This window comes from Vicia villosa, linkage group LG1 (assembly GCF_029867415.1).
Source record: "Vicia villosa cultivar HV-30 ecotype Madison, WI linkage group LG1, Vvil1.0, whole genome shotgun sequence".
Lineage (NCBI taxonomy): Eukaryota > Viridiplantae > Streptophyta > Magnoliopsida > Fabales > Fabaceae > Vicia > Vicia villosa.
In genome coordinates this window covers 139696971-139711022 of record NC_081180.1, presented here as the reverse complement: position 1 = coordinate 139711022, position 14052 = coordinate 139696971, and the positions used below count along the sequence as shown (strand labels likewise).

At 33.7% G+C, this 14052-nt stretch overlaps 1 protein-coding gene across 1 annotated transcript; it reads right to left on the bottom strand.

Moving 5' to 3' along the window:
* Positions 1 to 11847: 11847 nt before the first annotated feature.
* LOC131655668 (protein MAIN-LIKE 1-like) lies at positions 11848 to 13420 on the bottom strand. The gene is made up of 3 exons (XM_058925503.1): positions 13301 to 13420; positions 12498 to 13172; positions 11848 to 12402 (listed from the first exon to the last, which is right to left on the bottom strand). Exons 1-3 carry the CDS (start codon positions 13418 to 13420, stop codon positions 11848 to 11850), a joined length of 1350 nt encoding a protein of 449 aa, XP_058781486.1.
* Positions 13421 to 14052: the final 632 nt, after the last annotated feature.

The following is a 14052-nucleotide window of genomic DNA, read 5'->3' as shown; positions in this document are numbered from 1 at the left end:
AAAGCAATAACACATCATAGTTGCATCGTTCACCCAATTGTATCATAAACAGACATACAGACAAGCTTCATCATCACAAACAATCAACCAACACATCATCAATATTTACAACACTGGAATACATCCAATCATGTTACAAAAATATGCATATGTATGAACTGATACTATGCATGTGGTACCAACATCATCAAATGGGAATAACCCATGACCGATCCAACATCATCAAGATACGGCCCTGCCAGCACAGATTCCACACAATGGGAATCATGCCCTTCACTGATCCAACACATCATTATGGATACATCATCATTAATGAATATGAATGAATGAAACATACATGAATATACTTTTACCATCGTCAAGTCTAATGAGTAACATCGTCAAAAAACTCATTTCATCATGTGACACCCCATGTTTTCCCTTAATTAATTTAAATTGAAATTTAATTATTTATTGGATTTATTTGGCATTTTATTGGATTTATTAGAGAATTATGGAAAATGAGGCTAATGGGCCAGTGTCGCAAGTAGCAATTGGGGGGTGTGTCAGTTGCAAAGCCTTTTACTAAACTAAGGTTATATTTTCCATAAAATAGAAAAAGAGGAAGATTTTGTAAAAAGGGAACCAAAAAGGAGAAGAGAAGATTGAACGTGAAATTGGGAGAAGGGCAAGTGCGAAGAGCAAGAGCATCCAAGAATTCGACATCGAGGTAAGGGGGGATTCTTCTCATTAACCTCTATTATGGGTATTATGAATGATTCGATTGAATTCGTATGTTAGGATTCCGAATTGGATTATATGTCGGTGTTTGGGGTTTTGGGGTTTGTAGAACTTTAGGTTCAATTATGATGTATGATGCAATTGAGTTGTTGTGAATGATGTTTGATGTTGATTACTGATGTTAATACCTGTTAGAAGTATGTATAAATGTGCATTTTTGTGCTGTGATGAGATTTTGGACGTGTTGAGATGATTGGGTTCGCACTTGGGATGAAAACAGTGCTGCAGAAAAGTGATTTTTCTGCTATATCAGTAATGTAACCGGTTACATGAGGGAAGTAACCGATTACATGGTCTCAAACAGGCGAAGAACTGCATTTCGCGATGATGTAACCGGTTACATCATTTAGGTAACCGGTTACCACTGGGCGAAATTGAAAAATAAAAGTTACTGTCAGTGATGTAACCGGTTACATCATTCAGGTAACCGGTTACCACTGAAGCTTTTTGGAAAAATACTCATTTTAAATATCCGTAACTTTTAAACCGTTAATCCTTTTTGTACGCCGTTTCGAGTACCTGGTAGATGAATTAATTCCTTATTTTATGATGTATATTAGGGGATTATAATTTTAAAAATCATTTTGTTGGTTTTGTGGATTGTATTTGGTGGTAGATTGAGTAACAGTACGAACATGCTATGCGGTGTTTAGCTAGTATGATTGCTGAGGTGATAATATATTGTTGTGTTAAATGTATTATGTCGTGGTGAATATCAAACGGTTGTGATATTATTATGCTTGTATGTTGTGGATAAATGATTATGAATCGTAGTGGTTGTGATTGATGATTAATATACATGTATTGTTGATGTAAAATGTATGTTGAGATGGTTGAAAAATAGCATACCTATGTGTGGCTATTGTTGTTGCATTGGTTGATGATTATGATTATTCAGTTGATTGGTGTTGATGATTAGCATGTTGTATGTGATGCATTCATTTCATAATCATGTTGTGGGCTGTATCCCTTATGGTGGTGGGACAGCGGTAGCTAATTCCCATTGTGTGGAATTAGTGAGAGAAGTAGCCGAATCTTTATGGTGGTGGATCGGTGAGATGGGTTATCCCATGTTTGGTACCACATGCATTTAGTTGCATTGCATTAGGTTGTTGTGTATAATTATAACATGAATGGAAGTTGTCCAATGTTATAATTTGTGTGCATTGATATGGATGATTGTATTGATGAATGTTGCTATGCTATCTGAATATAATTGATTTGGGTGAATAATGTATGGATGAAGTTGTATTGTTTATATTCCTATAACATTTGTTAATGCGAATGAAACTCACCCTTACTGTTGATTACTTTTCAGATTAAAGATTAGCGGCTTGTGCTGGGTGAGGATAACTCGTAGAGTTACTTCGTTAGTACGGTTGTGTCGGTGTCATGCTCTGGTCTTGTAACACTGGGGGAAAACGTCTGTTTTAGTATTTGATTGATGAATTATTTCTTATGTGGAATAATGTTTTGTTGGTTTGGATCGGTGAATTTGGATGTGAATCCCGATGTTTTATATTTATTCAGTTTGAGATAAATTCCGCTGTGTTAACATGATTACTGAATAATGTGTTTGAAGTTCCTCATAAGGCATGACATGGCTCAATGTTTGAATATTTTGAAGTTGTAATACCCTTTTCATGTTTGACTCTGAATTTTAATTGATATTTCGCGGGGTTTTTAGAAGGGTGTTACACATCATACCTACCATCATCATCAAGCATGTTTATATATATATATATACATGCATCATTCAATCACAATCACATCATTCATCATCAAATAGATTATTTTATAAGGTTCGTTTAGCTCGAAACGGCACATCAAACGGACCAACGGTTAAAAATTTATGCATCTTTAAACTTTTTAAAATGTTCCAATCACTAACAGCACGCGGCGCCAACTTGGTTCACGGCGCCAACTGAGCGTCTCAAAAATCCTTGGCTCTCTGCCAAGCAGTTCGCGGTGCAAACATATGCTTCGGCGCGAAACGAGAAAAAGGTACTCCTTCCCGGCGCCAACACTTGGACGCGACGCGAACTGAGCGTGTCAAAACTTCCTGGCTTTCTGCCCAGCCGTTCGCGGCGCCAACCCTGGGACGCGACGCGAACCGATAAATTTCAGAACCCCAAAACGCAAAAAATAGCATTCTACACATCCCAATTGCCCTCAAATCATACCAGCACGAATTTCAGGAAATGGATCACACATACAACACAAAATGCACATCAGAATACACTAATTAAGCATCAATTAAGACCATAACATCACACACATCATAGATTCAACAAAGGGATTAAACATCACACAATTGACTCAATCCCTAAACCTATCATATGACTCAATTGATACGAATCCCACATCTATTCTATGCTATTAATCCCTAACCCGATAATAGATACTAATCAAATAAGTCCCCCCTTACCTTAGCCAAATTCTAGAATTCTTCCTCTTTCTCTGCTTCTGCACTTTCACGTTCTTGCTCTCTTCTCCTCTTTTGCTCTTTTCTCGTTCTATTTCCAATTTTCCTCTTTTCCCTCTTTTATGAAAAACAACATAATTTTAGTAAAAGGCCTCATGACTAACACCCCTCCTTTTACTAAACACTACCTCGGCCCAATTCTATTATTTTCCATAATTTTCATAGAATTGTCAAATAATTCCAATAAAATAATTTAAATTCTAATTAAATTAATTTAAGGAAAATTACAGATGTTACAACATACATCTGACTCTCTTCAAAATAGTTCGATTAAACCTTTCAGCCAAACCATTTTGCTGTGGAGTACCTGCAGTAGTTATGTGCCTTGCAATACCAGAGGCCGCATAAAAACTGTCGAACGCCTCATTGCAAAATTCAAGGCCATTGTCGGTTCTCATCCTCTTGACCTTTCTGCCATTCTGATTTTCGACCAGAGTCTTCCAACTTTTGAAATTCTCAAAAGTTTCATCCTTAGTCTTCTGGATGAATACCCATAACTTCCTGGAATAATCATCAACTATGGATAGAAAATACCTTACTCCTGAATGTGATGGACACATTGCAGGCCCCCAAAGATCAGCATGGATGTAATCAAGGGATCCATGTGTTCTTTGTTTGCCTTTGTTGAACTTCACTCTACAAGATTTTCCAAATACACAGGGTTCACAAAACTTTAGCTTTTCGACTTTGTCTCCACCAAGCAGATTTTGTTTCCCTAATTCGACCAGACCCCTTTCACTGACATGGCCCAATCTCATGTGCCAGATTTCTGTCTTCGACAAAGGTTTCATGGATGCAACATTTGTCGAACCACTTACAACTTCAGCCTCAAGGGTATAAAAGCCTTGTTTCTTCACGCCTCTCAAGACTTCCTTCGACCCCTTCATGAATCTTAGGATACTTTTCTCTCCTTGGAAAACATATCCTTTCTTGTCGAATTCACCAAGAGAAAGCAGATTTCTATTCAAGTCAGGAACATACCTGACTTCAGTCAACAACCTTATTGAGTCATCATGGAGCTTGAATCTCACAGATCCAACACCTGCAATTTTGCAAGCCTTGTTGTTTCCCAGCAATACTGATCCACCATCTTGATCACATAATTCCTCGAACAAGTCTTTGTTTGGAGTCATGTGCCAAGTGCAACCTGAATCCATTATCGACTCTCTTCTCGAGTCACTGCTTGAAACCACAAGAACATCAGATGATTCGAAATCATCTTGTACAATGGTTGCATTGCCATTATCGTTACCTCCATGATCTTTCAGGCGTTCAGGGCACACCTTTCTCGTGTGACCCTCCTTCTTACAATGATAGCATCGAATACCATATGCTTCGCCTTTGTAAGACTTCGACTGGCTTTTGCCCTTCTTCTTGTCGAACTTACCATCCTTTCGCAAGAATTTTTCTTTAACGACCAAACCTTCACCAACAGTCAAAGGTTTATGCTCTTTTCGTTCGTTCAAGTCCTTAGAATACAGGGATGATTGAACTTCTTCAAAGGTCAGGGACTCCCTTCCATACATGAGAGTTTCTTTGAAGTGAGCATGTGATCGAGGCAAAGAACACAATAGTAACAGCGCTTGATCTTCATCATCGATCTTCACATCAATATTTTCAAGATCAAGATTCAGCTTGTTGAACATATCCACCTGCTTAGCAACCACTTTGTCTTCAATCATCTTGAATGAATACAAAGCTTGCTTCAGGTAGAGTCGATTTACCAGCGATTTGGTCATATACAAACTTTCAAGTTTCACCCATAACCCGGATGCCGTCGTCTCCTTTGATACTTGCAGGAGAACCTTATCACAAAGGCTCAACAAAATTGCGCTGTGTGCTTTCTCGATCATATTCGTCTTGTCCGCTGCCGTCAATTTTGCATTCATGACTGCCTCTCCCTTCAACGCTTCCAAGCAACCCTGTTGAACCAGTAGGGCTTTCATCTTCAAGCGCCACAGACCGAAACCATTCACTCCGGTGAACTTTTCAATCTCATACTTTGTTGAAGGCATCTTCTTCACGCTCACCGCACCAATTTGTTGTGAAAAACGATGTCAAAAACAAAATATAATAGGAATTAGGGAAGATAAGAAGAACACAAGAATTGGTTATAACTTCTATTCTTTTACTTTATCTTAAAACAAGATTACAAGTTTACAAGAATAACAAACAACCTCTCTCACCCTAAATTAGGATTTGCAGCTTAGCAATGATGAGAGACTAGTATGCTATTTATAATAAAACCTAACATACTAACTAATGGGCTTTTTTCACAAGGCCCATTACACAAGCCAACTTAATAAACAAGCTAACTTAACAAATTAGGATTTAAACACTAAAACCTAATTTAACATGCTAACAACCCTAGCATCTTCGACACAAGCATGTGAACAATCTTCGACTTCATGCTTAATCCTGTCGAACCAAGAAGCTACCCTTCGACCATACTAAAGTTCGATCCAATATCTCACAGAACATGATATGATGGAGTTTGCTTTGTGTGTTTATTGAGACTGGTCTTTGTTTTTGCGTTGTTATATTCTAAAGGGTTTTCGCTAGAGCATTGTTTTGTTATGGAGGAAATAAACTACAACTTATTATGTTTTATTTTAAGAGAAACACTTTTCACCACGATTGAGAATAAAAAACATAGCGATATCTTATATATTTTACCACGGTTACACTTTCAAACAATGGTGAAAGGTTATAGTGATTTGTATATAAAAGCTCAAGACACGTGTCATTCACCTTTTTACTAAATCTAACTCATTCCACCTTCAAACTTCATATTCCATTCTTCAAAAGTTATAGAGTTTAGGCTTTGAAGTTTCTAATACAATATACTGAAAAATTTGGTTTGAAGATTAATGCTAAGTTCTACTTTATTAAGTAAACGATATGTTTTAACCTTAACATTTATCTTTAAGCCAAAAATTTCAAGATAATAAAAATGAATGAAGATATTGCACAAAAAGTGTAACTGAGATTGTAAAAACTAAATAGTCTAAGTTAGGATTCGAAGATTATCCTTGAGATATTGAACACAAAAGCGACAATAACATTGTAAAAATGAATGTCACATTTCACCATGGTTGAAAAAACATGACTGTGGTGAAAAGTAGTTTAATTTTAATATAAATATAAAATTAAGGGGACACATCCAATGTGTAACAGAAAAATGTAAAATTGTTGGTGATAGAACTCAAAGTGTGTTACTTCTTAACCTATCACCATAGTTATTAGGATATACAATGGTAAAAAATGTTTTATAAAAAACTAAAGACGTTTAAAGATGAGTTATTACATAAATGAGAGATATACTAAAGGGTTTACGAGAATCTATTTTTTAGAGTTTTTAATAGGTTGTACGAATATTTAGAATATATAAACTAGTTGTTAAAATAATCTAAAAGTGTGAAAAAAAATTAAGTTGGTCCTTTAGTAAATATGATATATTTGGGAGCTCTTAACATTGAATTATATAATTATTCTCTCTTAAAATTTGAGTGAAATCTAAGACATTGATTTTAAATCGTATGGCTATTTTTTAAAATTCGCAGTTCTCATAATAACCAAAGTTCTCATTTGATACGTGTATATATATATATATATATATATATATATATATATATATATATATATATATATATATATATATATATATATATAGGGGACGACTCAAGTGAGAACACTTGGTTATTATAAGAAATGAGAACAATGAATCACGACCATTAAATTTTGATTTTGTTGATTTTAATGGATATGATTGATTTCTGTTTTTATGTTGATTTAAAATAGATACTAAGGATCATAGAAACAGAAACCAATCCAATCCATTAAAATCAACAAAATCAAAATTTAATGGTCATGATTCATTGTTCTCATTTCTCATAATAACCAAGTGTTCTCACTTGAGTCGTCCTCTATATATATATATATATATATATATATATATATATATATATATATATATATATATATATATATATATATATATATATATATATATATATATATATATAGAGAGAGAGAGAGAGAGAGAGAGAGAGAGAGAGAGAGAGAGAGAGAGAGAGAGAGAGAGAGAGAGAGAGAGAGAGAGAGAGAGAGAGAGAGAGAGAGAGAGAGAGAGAGAGAGAGAGAGAGAGAGAGAGAGAGAGAGAGAGAGAGAGAGAGAGAGAGAGAGAGAGAGAGAGAGAGGAGGGTTATATTTACTCCAAGAGTAAGTTAATATAACTTACTCCACATCTTGACCATTTATTATTTTCAAATTAATGGTTAAAAATAATAAGTAATTAAATGTGGAGAGAGAAAACTACTCCTTATTATTTTTAACCATTTGATTGAAAGTAATAAATGGTCAAGATGTGGAGTAAGTGTATATATATATATATATATATATATATATATATATATATATATATATATATATATATATATATAAAATATATATATATATATATATATATATATATATATATATATATATATATATATATATTAAAAAAAATAGTGTATCATGAAATAGGTAGTTTTTAGCGTAATATTTTTTTTCTTTTCAAGTGTATCATCTAATTAGTATGTGCATCATTTTTAGTTTATTATTTTTTTACCTTAAATATATGTAATTAAAACATATCAATAATTTGATAAAATTAATATTTTTTAATTTTATTTATCATTTTTTTAATTTATGTGATATAAACATTTATTTTAAAAAGGAGTAATAAAATCCCGAAAGAGTAATTAGTTGTGGAAGATAAAGTTAGAATTTATTAATTTATATAATTTGTGGTAATAGTGATACACATAATGTATGTAATATTTTTTTTCTACCAATTTTTTGTACAGAAATAAAAAATAGAACGCTTTTTTTAACTCTCCATCTTTCATACTTCATTTATATTCAAAAAAATTTAGTATGTAAATTTTGTATATGTATTACTAAACTATTTTATATCGATAAATATTAATTAATATTAATATTTTTATGGCTTGAGAAAAAAATAGTATTTTAGAATATTTTTAAAATTTATCTTTAGTATATTTTAGAAAAATATCTTTAATATTGATATATCTTTTGTATTTTAGAACAATTTTCTTGTACAAATATAGTAATGTATATTAATTGTAAAACGATAGAGTAAGAAAGAAGTACGTCAGAGGAAAATATTATGATTACGTCACAGTAATGGAGGTGGGAACTAAAATATTATTTTGCTTTATTATACTATCAAGTGACTGGAACAGGTTGTATCTCTCTGCAAGTAGATTAGAATGAAGTCAAATTAAAGGTATCTATTAATTCCAAGAGAAGAACATCATCGTATTCACATGCATCCTAGTAATATTATTTGGGTTTGTCTTTACATCTAACAGCAAAGATCCGGTTTAAAAGGAAACCTTAAAATTGAGATCCATATTAAAATTGAGATCATTACAAAAATCTCTTTAAGCGACCATGCATTTTACAAATTGCATGGTAAATATAATTTAAACAATTCTAAAGACCAGTTTGCCATTAATTTTATCGCGTAAGAGTTAGAGGTGTAAATTGGTCAGTTTGAAAGGATTTTTGATAAAAAAATATCCGAACTGATGATATTTTCATCGATCAGCTTTGATTCGGTTTTTAACATTTTTAAGAAATGAAACCGAACCAAATTAACCGGTTTAGTTCGGTTTGGTTTGATTTGATTGATCGGTTTATAATATTTGTTTTTTTTAAAACATTATATTCATTATTATATTCTCCATTAGAGGATTTTTCAATAGACCCATGAATCTCTTAGCTACCACGTGAATTTCCAATTTTGCCCTCTGTTTCCGTAGATGCACATTCGGAAGCACATTTTTTTTCAAAAAAATTGTTTCCTTCCGTACATGCATCTACAGAATCGATAAAAAGATAGTATTGTATATTTAAAATCAACTTGTTTTGTTTCAACAATCCTTCCGTAGATACATCTACGAAACGTGTTGCAAATAGACAGGGTCGGTCCCGACTTTTTAGAGGCCCGGGGCAAAAAAAAGATGGACCCCTAATAAAAAATTGACTTTTTATTCGTCTAAAAAATGAAGAAGAATCTCGGAAACAAGATCAAAAATATGAAGTCTTGGCTATTTCTAACAACAAAAATTATTTCAACGCAGATAAGAAGTCGTCTGTAAATCATTAAAGAATTTAAAATCACAATATAATTAGGTTTTTTCTTTACCCACCTCCCTATGGGGGCCACCCCCAGCGAAAAACCTCACTTTACCCTTGCTTCGGAAATGCATTTCCGAAATATTTTTTTTCTAAATTTTTCCAGACTTCGGAAGTGCATTTACGAAAAAATTCCAAAAATTAAGATTTTGATTAATTCGGAGATGCATCTCCGAAAAAATAAAAAAAAATCTAAAAATCCCAAAAATTAATTTTAGGATATTAATTAATTCATATATCATAAATTTGATATAATTTATGAGTAATGAATAATAATAATTATATATTTTGATATAATTTATGAGTTATGAATAATAATTATTATATATTTCTATTCTGATTCATATTTTAAAATTTAAAATCATTTTAATTAAAAAATTAAAATAATTTCACTTACTAAATGAGTTATAATTTTTTATTTATATATTTATAATAATTATTATATATTTATAAAAAAAATTAAAAAAATAAGTGTTTTAATTTATATATTTATATAATAGTTATATTAATTATTATATATTTATAAAAATTATTATATATTTATATAATAATTATTATAAATATATTCATATATTTATATAATAATTATAAAAATTAAAAAAATGAGTGTTTTAATTTATAATAATTATTATATATTTATATATTTATATATTTCACTTACAAAATTAATAATTATTATTATATATTTATATATTTCTATTCTGATTCAAAATTAAAAATGAGTTATAATTTTTTATTTAGTTTAAAAAAATTAAAAAAAGATTTTGTCTTAATTTTATTTAATGAATAAATTTTATATTTAATTCTATATAATTCAAAATTTACTTATGAAATTAAAATGTTTTTGATTTATATAAGTTAGTAAAATAATTTTTAACTTTAAAATTGTTTAGGAAATTTTGATTCACCTTCATTTTATTGATTCACCTTTATTTTATACCTATTAATTGTATTGATTCACCTTGATTTTAATTTTTTTAATAATTATTGAATTTTTTCGGAAGTGTATATCCGAAACATTCCAAGACCAATTTGGTCTTGGAATATTTCGGATATGCATCTCCGAAGACACCCATCTCCAAAAGGGGTGTTTTCGGAAATGCATCTCCGAAAAAAAAAAAACGTTTCAGAAATGCATTTCCGAAGTAAGGGTATTTTGGGTTTTTCACGACCAAGAAAATAGGGAGGTGGGTAAAGAAATTCTCTATAATTAACTAAATTAAAAATGAGAATCTATTAAAGGCAAAGCAGAAATGATAATTAATTTGATTTCATCATAAAAATTTGATAATATATAAGTTAATTGTATGATAAATTATTAAAATATTTAATTATAACATATAATAATCTCTAAAATTTATACTTAAAATAAATTAAGATAAAATTATAAGAGTTCGAATAAATAATTATCGAGAATAAAATTTGATTTAAAATATCATTATAAATTTTAATTGATTACATATAAATTATTTTATGATTAAAATTTAAAAAATACTAATTTTCATAATAATTATATTAGAAATCTATTGAAAAATACTAATTGTCATGTATAATTAACTAAGTTTGCCTTTTTTTTTTAAATGATACTGTATCAAAGAACGACAATTTAATTTACATTTAGTGTTCCTGGTAAAAAGCAATACGTACTGAAGTGGCAATAATTGAACAATTGGAAGATAATAAGTCTCGAACCTGAGACATTAAGGTTGCAAAAATATCATTAAGCCGCTGGACTACATACATTAATTCGTTTTGTGATTTCGCTAAAATTATATAACATATTTTTTCAGTATAATAATTTCTTAATAATTTCAAAAATTGAGGCCCTCATATTTGTGAGGCCCTGGGCTATGGGCCTGCTTGCCCTGGCCCAGGGCCGGCCCTGCAAATAGAGTGTTCCGTAGATGTACCTACGGAACAGTCTGCTATATTTTCAAATCATGTTCATTCAACTCTAAAACTCAATTTTTATTACAAAAATGTAAAATTAAAGTAATGCATTTTAAAGGCAATAGTAAATGATAGACAAAAAAATACATCGTATAAATAAAGTCGGTCATAATGTCGAATACATCATCAAAGTAACATACATAAATGAAATAGAAATATAGATATAAAAAAACCACAGGCATCACTATTGTGTGTGTCGGACAACATCTTGTGCCTCTCCTCTGCCTCTGACCCCGCCTCTACGTCCATCACGCCCTCTGATGGCTCTGCCTCTAGCATCAAGTGCCCCACCAGTCTTGGCACGATGTCTACGGTACATAAATGCCTCATCTTCCAGCCTAATCATAACATCCACCACACGTCTTTGCTCAGACCCCTCAAAGAATAAACCATCTGCAATGGCTCCCAAGCCTGTGTCAGCTATCTAAAGACACCGAGGAAGAAGATTCTGTGTGTGGTCAAACTCAGCCTGATGAGTCCGCAGAATCTCTTCCTGGGTTGGTCTAGGAGGATCTCCAGCTGCAGCGAGAAACATGTACGAGTGCGACATTCTGTAGTACCACGTAATGTACCCCTCGACGCAGCTCCAATCGCTCTCTGCTCTCGTCGCCCGAGCCTCCTCAGGAACCATGTGATGCTCCCAGTCTACAAAGACCTCATCTAACTGCCGATGGGTCACGGCGATAGGAGCGGAGATAGTATGGTCGTGTCGTGCATAGTCAAACTGACGCATGACGCGCTCTAGGGCCAACCATCTAGAATATAGTGATATCTCATCAAACGGAACTGTCTCACAGTGCTCAGCATAGCAGTCATAATGTACGTCATCGGCAGCCGTGCTATCAAGTCCGCGCCTGTAAGGATCTGACACCTGGTTCCCTCTGAAGGAGCTGAATGTACTGGCACGTGGCATGAGCTCAGTGTAGGCAGGCACCTCTCCCCATCCAATAATGTATGGGAAATGCTGTAGTATCCAAGCCTAAAAAAACACGGTTATTTTAATGTACAATCACAAATATATAATAAGTAGGAATGGTATAACATTGTTACCACCAAAAGGGTACAACTGCCTACCACTGTCCTTGCCTTCCATAGGTATCCCTCTCCGAGTCTGTAGTAGTTGTATGCTAGTACAATCGCTCCCCAATTGTACTCATGGATACATGTTGTATGCAATAAGTACGTCAGGTAGATGAACTCTGTGTATGACAAGCTCGTGTCCACAAAGAGATGAGTTCCTATCAAATATAGGAAGTAACATCTCAGCGCCCGCTCTCTGTGTACATCTTCCTCTACCTCGTCACCAACAACCTCTTGTGTCGCAAGAAGGTCGACATGATATCTTTGCTGCAAGAAGGCAAACCTGACGTGGGCCCCGCGGGTCCTCTCCACCTCCTCAAGTGCGTCATCAGGATTAGCCCCTAGCTCATCAATCAATGTCTCCATTGCTTCCTTTTTCGTCAGCCTACCGTGACCAAGGAGGGTACCTCTGATAGGTAGATGTAAGAGGCATGCCACATCATCAAGAATGATGGTAATCTCACCGTGAAGAAGATGAAATAAGGAAGTCTCCGGATGCCATCTCTTCGCAAATGCCATTAGCAGCCCGTTAAGGATCGTCCCGTAGCCCACCTGACAGAGGTCCCTCGGGCTAGAAGCTGTTAGTACATCCTGGAAACACGGCTGGTCAGGCTGCGCGAGAGCGGAAATCTTCCATCCGTGGTAATAGAACCTCTGGGGATCCCTCTCCTGAAATTTTAAGAAAAACACAGTTATTAATAAGCAAATTCAGAAACTAAATAAAAAAAGTAATAAGTAATAACCAAAGAAAATTTACCGCTCCCTCCCAGATACACATGGCTGCATGATCTGCATACCCTATTAACAAGGATGCTTCTATAGGGCCCCCCCGAGTACCAGACAGGCTCCAGCACCAGATTATCCTCGTGCAACTCTGAAGGTGGAAGAACAAATCCTGCATCGACCGTCACTGGCATAGGCACAGGAGTAGAAGTAGAAGTACTAAAACGACAACGTCTGTGGGGGGTGGCATTTGTGAGGAACCCTCAGCATCATCTCGAGGCCTCTGTGGTGTAGTAGTAGATGAGAAGGCCCCCAAGTGGGACAGACGTAGAAAGCCCCTCAACTGGGACAGATGGAGAAGCCCCGACTTGAGCGTGTATCATGTGCATCTACAACAACGTCAGCTCAACCAGTGACCACAGATGCGTGTTGTGCAGTCCTCCCACGTATATCCATATCCGGGGTGTGGGCCATAATGTTTGGACTGTGATACAAATAACATCGAGTTAGATATTATGTATTTATATATAAACAAGAAAAGAAAAAAATTATCTTCCATAGATGCATCTATGGAAGTATCTTGGTTTCAAAAAACTATGGTGCTTCCGTAGATTCATCGACGAAATGCCATAATGTTCATCTCTTCAGTAGATGCATCTACAGAAGGTTGTGAAACTCACAAACTCAACAATGGCGTAAGACCACTGTTCAATCACTCAAAAACTTTATTTTTGTGGCTTGATTATCCGTTTTACACATGAAACAACACCTACATTATCTCTAAACTATATTTCTATAAATATCAAATCATTTCTACACCTAAATA